Source organism: Chenopodium album, chromosome 8 (genome assembly GCF_948465745.1).
Source record: "Chenopodium album chromosome 8, dcCheAlbu1.1, whole genome shotgun sequence".
NCBI classification, from domain to species: domain Eukaryota; kingdom Viridiplantae; phylum Streptophyta; class Magnoliopsida; order Caryophyllales; family Amaranthaceae; genus Chenopodium; species Chenopodium album.
Window position 1 is genome coordinate 14,642,549 of NC_137841.1, and position 8,379 is coordinate 14,650,927.

Sequence of the window (8,379 nt, forward strand, 5' to 3'; positions counted from 1 at the left end):
CGGTTTTCTTTGATTTTCGAAGTACCCTTTGTTTTTTCTGATTTTCTTTCGAATTTCCGGCGACCCAAAACATGGTTCGAGGCCGAGCTCGTGGCCGCGTTAGGCATCCGAGGGACAAAATCACCAACCAGGGTGCTGAGAACCCTCATCCGGCTCGAGAAGAAGGAATCCTCGTCGTACCCTTGAATATAGTGCCTCCCCGTGAAACGGAGGAGATGAGTACCTCTGATCAGGACGAGGCTCTGGTCGCCGTGTTGTGGGACCTGATCCCCGGGGTCGTCGAATGGGTAGACGTCGTAGCAAACTACGGCTTGATGACGAACCTCCCATATCCCTGGTGGGTCAGGAATGGGGCAGATTATCGTTTCGCCGAACAGGTGGAGCTAGTTTTTGGCATTTTAGAAGAAGACGGGTATTGGTGCCGAATGCCTGTTGAGACTAACAGAATTCACCGTCCACCCCCAGGCTATGTGGGGGTGTACACTTGGCAACTGCAGTACGAGCTTTGATACTCTCTGCCTCCCTTTGTGAGGTACCTACTAATTAAATACCGAATATCTCTATGTCAATTGACATCGGTCAGCATCCGAAGGGTGATGACCTATCTTTGGGTGTGCTTGTTTTATGGCTTTTAGCCGAACTTGCACTGTTTTAAGAAATTGTACAGGCTAGTGTTGAATACTCAGAGTGGGTATGGCTAGCATGGGATCGGGAGGTGGCATATTGAAAGCCTTCCGAGGTACCTGACCGTCTGGCCGAACAAAAGTTCGGACAAGGAATGGCGAGGCCAATGGATCCGGGTCAGAGCTGCTTCGGATCCTGAACACCCGAACTTTTTCGGTGCCCCTCGGTACCTATCCATGCTTGATCCTAACATAGAGGATCTTGGCCCTAAAGAGCCTGATGCTGCCAACCATCTCGATTATGGCCAGCTGAAGATCTTCGGGAAGAAAGACAATCCCGGGGGGACTGGCCAATTGAAGCATTTGTCGGAGAAGTGGCTGTCGGACTCTTTTTATGCGTTTCAAGAACACTTGCTTGCTGCTATCGGCCTCAGCTGAAAGTACAGAGACTATAAGTATCTTCGGCTAGGGCCGATTGATTTAGCTTTCTTGTCTTTTTAATTTAGTACTTCTTTAGCTTTTTCTTCAGCGTACTAACGGCTTGAGTTTTTGTCTTTCAGTGCTGCACGAGAGCGATGTCCAGATTGACTACAGGCGTATAGGGATCACCACCGAAAGAGTTGTGACTAATTACGCGCCGCGAATCACTGATCTCAAGGACCGCGCTCTGCACATTCACTCGAACAGGTTTTAGATCTGCCCCACCTCGGATTACCTAAATCAAAAGCCTTAATGGGAAAAGAAAGATCTATTTCTTCGCTTATCCGCCGAAGAGGAAGAGGCTGCCAAGACTGCTGCTGAAGTCGCCAGGGTAGTCAGGGCTTTTGAAGGCGGGGAAGGAACTTTTGGATCTGCAGGAGTACAAGCTGCTATCGCTGAAGACGAGTCTTTGCCGAAAGCTTCGGTGAGCTCTTTTAAGTTTGACTTAGCATTTTTTCTTTTGAAGTTTATTCTTACTTCTTGCCCCCCTTCTTTTTTTGAGCAGTCTGACGAAGTAGACGGTGTGAAAAGAAAAGAGGGAAAAGGTCTTGTTCGCCCAAAAGATTTATCTGAGAGCTCTTGAGGACGACATGGACCTGATCTTAGTTGGGCCGCCGAGAAAGAAAAGGGCGGTGGTCCGACCCGGGGGTTTCAACCCAGCAAGGCCAACTGCTGGGATTCCATCAGAGAGCCCGAAGACCGGGCTCCGCCGAGGATTCCTACGGGGAGCCCGTCGAAGACTCCTCCTCCTCCGCCTCTAGTCACTCAGGACGTGGAGGTAAATCAAAAGACTTCTGACCAGATGGAAGAGGGTTAGCCTAGAGAGCTAAAGGAAGGTGCCCCCAGGGTCCCACCATCATCGGCACAACAGGGGCGTTTGCTTAAGCCATAGAAAGGGAAGTCGATGCTCTGCTGGGACACCAGCCCGAAGTCATTGTTGAAGACCTCAAGGAGCAATGAAGGAGGATGAATCTAAACCTGATGAGAATGCCAATGTTGAGGCTCCCTCATCTTCAATCCCCTCCTTCCGGACTTTCCAGTCTAGAGAAATGGGGTTTGCTGCCTCCGTCCCTATTCCCTCAGCTATACAAAATGTTAATGGGGAAGGTTTAGGGCCTGTTCTTATTGACTGAAATCAGCTGAACTGAACTGAACTGAACTTAGTAATTAGTGATTTTTAACTACGGATTAGTGATCTTTGATTATTTATTGATTATTTATTACTATACATATGTGTATATACATATGTACATATTAAAATATTTATGAAAAATATACTTTATAATTATAATATTTATGGAAAATATATTATAAACATGAAACCCCAAAACATTTTAAACACATATACTATATAATTTAAAAATAAAATAGTATTATGACAGAACACAAAACACTTTGTTGTTTATTTTTTTTTTAAAAAAAAAATAAAAAAAATTACGTTTTCAGTTGCAAATAATCGTTGCTTGTTGTACTCTACACAATTTTATTCGTTTACATGAACTAGGGATTCCATTCACGCACCAAGTTGAAGTCATGGAGCGAAGAGAAGATCATACTATGTACGGTCCTAACAGAAAATCAGCTATGGATATTGTACGACAAGAAATAACTGATCAGATATGGGAGTCAGTTAAGAGGAATGCCGAGGTAATGGAGGAGCTTGGTGGACAAGAAGAAGACAAAGAACTAACCGATTATGAAAATTAGTTTAAGTTGTGTAGTACTCTAATTTTCTCAATGAGTTTAACAGTAGAAATGTGTATAAAAAAAATAGAACCATTGAACAATGAATTGTATCAATATTATTATTATTATTATTATTATTATTATTATTATTATTATTATTATTATTATTATTATTATTATTATTATTATTATTATTATTATTATTATTGTTATTATTATTGTTATTATTGTTATTATTATTATTATTATTATTATAATAATAATTATTATTATTATTATTATTATTGTTATTATTATTGTTGTTATTATTGTTATTATTATTATTATTATTATTATTATTATTATTATTATTATTATTATTATTATTATTATTATTATTATTATTATTATTATTATTATTATTATTATTATTATTATTATCGTCGTTGTAATAAGAGCTAAAAGAATGAAATTAGGCTTTATATCATTAGCAATATCATTAGACATAAACTGAACTGAACTGAACTGAACTGAACTGAGCTGAACTGAACTGAACTGAACTGAACTGAGCTGAACTGAACTGAACTGAACTGAACTGAACTGAACTGAAACTAATTTCAACATATGAGAACAGGCCCTTAGGGAAGAGGCTCTTGCCTTTTACGGAGATCTCTCCAACCCGTCCGAGGTGGAGAAAGCTAGAGAGTGGTCGCTCCAAGCCACAGCTGGAATAGGGGAACCGAGTTGAAGGGTTCCTGACCCAGCAGTAGAGAACCAACGGCTGCTGATGCAGATAACTCTAACCCTCTGCTTCAGTTTAAGTTTTTTTTTTTTGTTTTTTGTTTTTTGTTTTTTGTTTTTTTTTTTTAAAAAAAAAACTTCAACTGACTTGTGCCCTGGGCTCTCTCAGGTGGTGCAGAATCATACTCTTACTGTAGAGATGATAGACACCCTGCAGAATAAAGTTAAAGTGGCTGAAGCCGAGGCCAAGTTTGCTAAGCTGAAGACAGAGCCAAGCAGGTCGAGACCTCCTTCAGCATCTTCTGCAATGACATGGAGAAGGACGTTCTCCCAATAATAGATTAGGGTGAGGCCTTGATCAATGAGTTCGTGGCTGTTGACATTGCAAGCCTCAAGGCTCGGATCGAGCAGAAGATAGCAGAAGAGATCAACACCCGAATGCTTGCTCGGGAGGAGAAGATCTGGCTGAAGGTTGAAGGCTTAGAGGCTGATGTTGATCGCCTCAAGAAGGCTGTTGGGAACAAGGATACCCAGCTGATCGAAGCCAACACTCAGGCTGAAGCCCGGAATTAGAGGTTAATTAATCTGGAGGCCCAGCTGAATTACAAATAAACTGAGCTGTCTCAAGCTCAAAATGTAGTGGGCTTGGTCCGCAACTAGCTTCAGACTCAAGGGGAAGAAGTTGGGAGGGTCGCACTTCAGCTCAATGAGGCCCAGAAGAAGCTAGCTGATGCTGAAGTGCAGCTAAAGGTCAAGATCTACTCTCAGGAAGAGTATGACCTAAGCTATGACTATGGCTTCAATGTGGCTAGAAGGCTGGCCCACCATTCCAATCCTACTATCAGCTGGGACTAGTGTGAGATTTGGGCCTTGGATGCTAAGGACCCTCATATGGTCAGCCCTCCTCAGGCTGAAATTGAGCTGATGATCAAGTTAGATGCTGTTGAGAAGAAAGAAGCTCTGGCCAGGAAGGAGGCTGAAAAAAAGGAGAAGGAGGCCAAGTCAAGGGCTCAGCCTGCCTCTTCTACAGCCGGAGCTGACGTTGAGAAAGAGAACAACAACGCTGTTTAGCCAGATCCTCTGAAGTCTAGGAACTCGGGCAGTCGTCTTCAGAATATTGCGGATCTACTTGTGCTTAAATTGCTAGCTTGTCGCTTTTGAATGTTTTTTTCCTTGTCTGTTTTTGCTTTAGCTTGCCTTAATGTACAAACTTTTAGTTTTTGTCTTGTACGTATTTTGCCAGCTGTAATTTTCCGCTTGTGGGCGGCTGCCGATATTTATTTTTATGCTCTGAAACTTTGAACTTATAGTAGCTCAAAATCCGAGCGTATTTTCATGAATCTGATGCTTTTCCTTCCATTGCCTGCACACTTATCTTTTTATGAACTTTCGAAAATGTGCAAAAATTTTACTAAGTAAAAGGCTTCGGCCTGGAAGATTTTGGCTGAAGGTAATTTGCACTCGTATGCTTATTGCCCCCCAAAAATATGAAGACTTGGTCTTTATGTTTCTGAGATGACTTTTTGTCCTTTCTGAGATGACTTGGTCTTCAGGTAATTTACTTTTTTGAGATGACTTTTAATGTTAACAAAATTTCTATTGTTTTGCGCTATTATCCTTGTTTTTCTGTCTATCTAAGAGAATGGACATCCGAGACACAGGGCCAACTTAAGGCAATGTCTCGGATAATAGCCCTCTAAGGTAAAAGGCACAGTTAAGGTAATACCCCAGATTTCTCCATGGACTCGTTGCCTTGGAGAACGTATCTGCCCAAAGCATTTGCTTCGACTATAAGACTAACGCTCTAATTAAAGGCGAGCTTGAAAGCAGCCCGAAACCTGATGCCTTTTGAGGCGAAGGTTTGGATAGTGCTGAAGAAAGCTCTTAAAGAGTAGATAGAATAAGGAAAAAAATGAAAGAATAAAATTTTGCGAATGTTTATAGAAATGGTGGCTCAGAGGCCTTTTTATTAATAACAAAAGATGCACTTACAAAGATTGCTCTGCCCCGAAAGGTTTACACATGGTATTTCTTAAGTACATCAGCATTCCAATGATTTTTCAGCTCTGTTCCATCCAAGAGCCGAAGTCGGTATGTTCTAGGCTGAAGCTCATCGTAAATTTCATAAGGTCCCAGAGTTTCCCAAGAATTTGGCTCTTCTGCACAGCTGGAGCATTCTGAAGGACAAGGTCTCCAATTTTGAGAGGCCTTGCATGAACTCTTTGATTGTAGAACTTGCTTATTCTTTGCTTATATGTAGCCATCTGTCTCGAGCTGAAGCTCTGACCTCCTCTAGGAAATCGAGGGACTCCTTCATGGGTAGTTCATTTTCAGCTGAGAAGTGGTGCACTCGAAGACTTTCAACGCCAATTGCCAGTGGAAGGACGGCTTCGGCTCCATACACCAGCTCAAAAGGTGAATGGCCCAAAGCCTCTTTTTCGATTGTCCGAAGTGACCAGAGAGTTCCAGGAATTTCCTCTAGCCATTTGGACTTTTGAACGTCAACCCTCTTTTTAAGAGCGTTAAGAATCTGCTTGTTAGCAGCTTCGGCTTGTCCGTTGCTTTGCGGATGACACAGTCCTGAGTAAGCCAATTTGATGCCAAACTGATCAGTGTACAGCCTCAGTGGTAAATTATCAAATTGCCTTCCATGATCAAAGACAAACACCTTCGGGATGCCGAAGCGGGTGATAATATTCTGCCAGATGAACTTTCTGACAGTTTGCTCTATAATGTTCGAGGCTGCCTCGACCTCGATCCATTTATTGAAATAGTTATGCCGACTATCAGCCATTTCTTTTGATATTGAGCATTTGGAAAGGGACCCAGGATATCCAGCCCCCATTGAGCGAACGGAAGCGGATTCAAGATCGACTGAAGATCCCGGGCTGGCTGATGGATAACTGGTGCGAATTTTTGACATTTTTCGCATTTTCGGACCAGCTCCTTAGCATCAGAGATCATAATGGGCCAGTAATACCGTGCCCTTAATGCTTTATTGGCCAAACTTCTTCCCCCGATGTGGTTCCCACAGATGCCAAGATGAATATCTCGAAGGATGTAATCATCATCTATTGGTCCCACGCATTTTAGCAACGGGGATAAGAAAAAAATTTCAATAGCTCTCCCCTGAAGACAATAAACCTTGAGCTGTTCCGCTTCAGATTAGAGGGTAAAATCCGTCCTCGGGAATTTCTCCCCGAAGTTTGTAAGCTAGGATGGGAACCATCCATCTAGGTTCATGGTCGACGCTGCACACTTCTGGTGCTTTGTCGACACTTCTTTCTCGGCGCACTTTCACATATACAGATCGGTTCAACTCGGTTAGAGTTGAACTAGCAAGTTTGGAGAGTGCGTCGGCTTGAGCATTCTGATCCCTTGGGATCAGCTGAACTTCGAAAGTTCTCAGCTTCGTGATAATTGTCTTGATGTTGGCGAGGTAGGCTATCTTTTAGGGCTCTTTAACCTCATACTCTCCTCGGATCAGATTTGTGACTAGTTGAGAGTCTGTCTTGAGACAGACATGTTTGGCTTCCAGAGATATGCACAATTCTAGGCCAGCGATCGCTGCCTCATATTCGGCTTCATTGTTCGAAGCTTTGAAAGAAAATTTGAGTGCATACTTAAAGGATTGCCTTCGGGTGAGATTATCACTACACCTGAACCATTTACGGTGGAGGATCCATCCGTAAAAATGATCCTGATTTTCTTTTCTTCGTCTAGCGTCTCCTGGTACGAGCATTTGGCCAGGAAGTCCGCTAGAGCTTGTGCCTTGATGGCCACTCTCGGCTGGTAGCTGGTGCTGAACTCAGTGACCTCTAAGGCCCACTTGGCTAGCCTACCGGATTTTTCAACTTTGCCGAGAACTTTTTCCAGCGGCTGATCAGTTAAGACCACTATTTGATGGCAATCAAAGTAGGGCCTCAGCTTCCGAGCGGTTACCACTACTGCATAAACAACTCTTTCGAGTAGGGGTAGCGGGTCTCGGCATCCGTTAGAGTGTGACTAACGAAATAGATCGGCTGCTGAACTTTTTCTTCCTCCCTTTGAAGCACTACACTTATAGTGGCTGGGATGACTGCCACGTATAAGTACAGGGTTTCCCCTTTAGCTGGATGAGCCAGCGTAGGAAGTTGAGCAAGATGCTCCTGAATCTACTTGAAGGCCTCTTTTTGCTCGTCTTCCCAGATGAGCTCCTTGGTTTTTGGGATTTTAAGGGCTTTGAAGAAGGCAGTCCCTTGTCCGAGGCTCTAGAGATGAACCTTGAAAGGGCAGCCATTCTTCCGGTGAGCCGCTGAACGTCCCTCTTTGTTTTCGGCTCGGGAAGATCAAGTGCTGCTTGCACCTTTGCGGGATTGGCATCAATCCCACTTTTACTGACCATGAAGCTAAGGAATTTCCCAAACTTCAAACTGAAGACACACTTCATCGGATTCAGCTTCATTTGATGCTTTCTTAAGGTGGCGAAAGTTTTGTCCAGGTCCGCAACATGGTCTTTATCTTCTTTGCTTTTGACGATAGAATCGTCAACGTAGAATTCCATGTTTCAGCCTTTTTTTATCAGCAAAAACTTGATCCACCAGCCTTTGATATGTTGCCCCCGCATTTTTCAATCCGAAGGGCATCATTTTGTAATTGTACACCCCGGAGTTCGTGACGAAGACCGTCTTTGCTTGGTCGTCGGGGTGCATGAATATCTGATGATACCTTGAGAATGCGTCTATGAAACTAATTAGAGCATGCCCACTTGTCGAGTCGACCAGCTGATCGATCCTTGGCAAGGGGTAGTGTAAGGAGGGTGATCCTATCGTAAGGGGTACTCTCCTTAAATGCCCTTGGCCACTTAAAAGCCTAGGACTTTACACTTGTT

At 43.2% G+C, this 8,379-nt stretch overlaps 1 protein-coding gene across 1 annotated transcript; it reads right to left on the reverse strand.

Moving 5' to 3' along the window:
• Positions 1–5,748: 5,748 nt before the first annotated feature.
• On the reverse strand, positions 5,749–6,432 carry LOC145642757 (uncharacterized). The gene has a single exon (XM_081693931.1). The coding sequence runs from the start codon at positions 6,430–6,432 to the stop codon at positions 5,749–5,751; it is 684 nt and encodes a 227-aa protein (XP_081550057.1).
• Between the last annotated feature and the right edge of the window lie 1,947 nt (positions 6,433–8,379).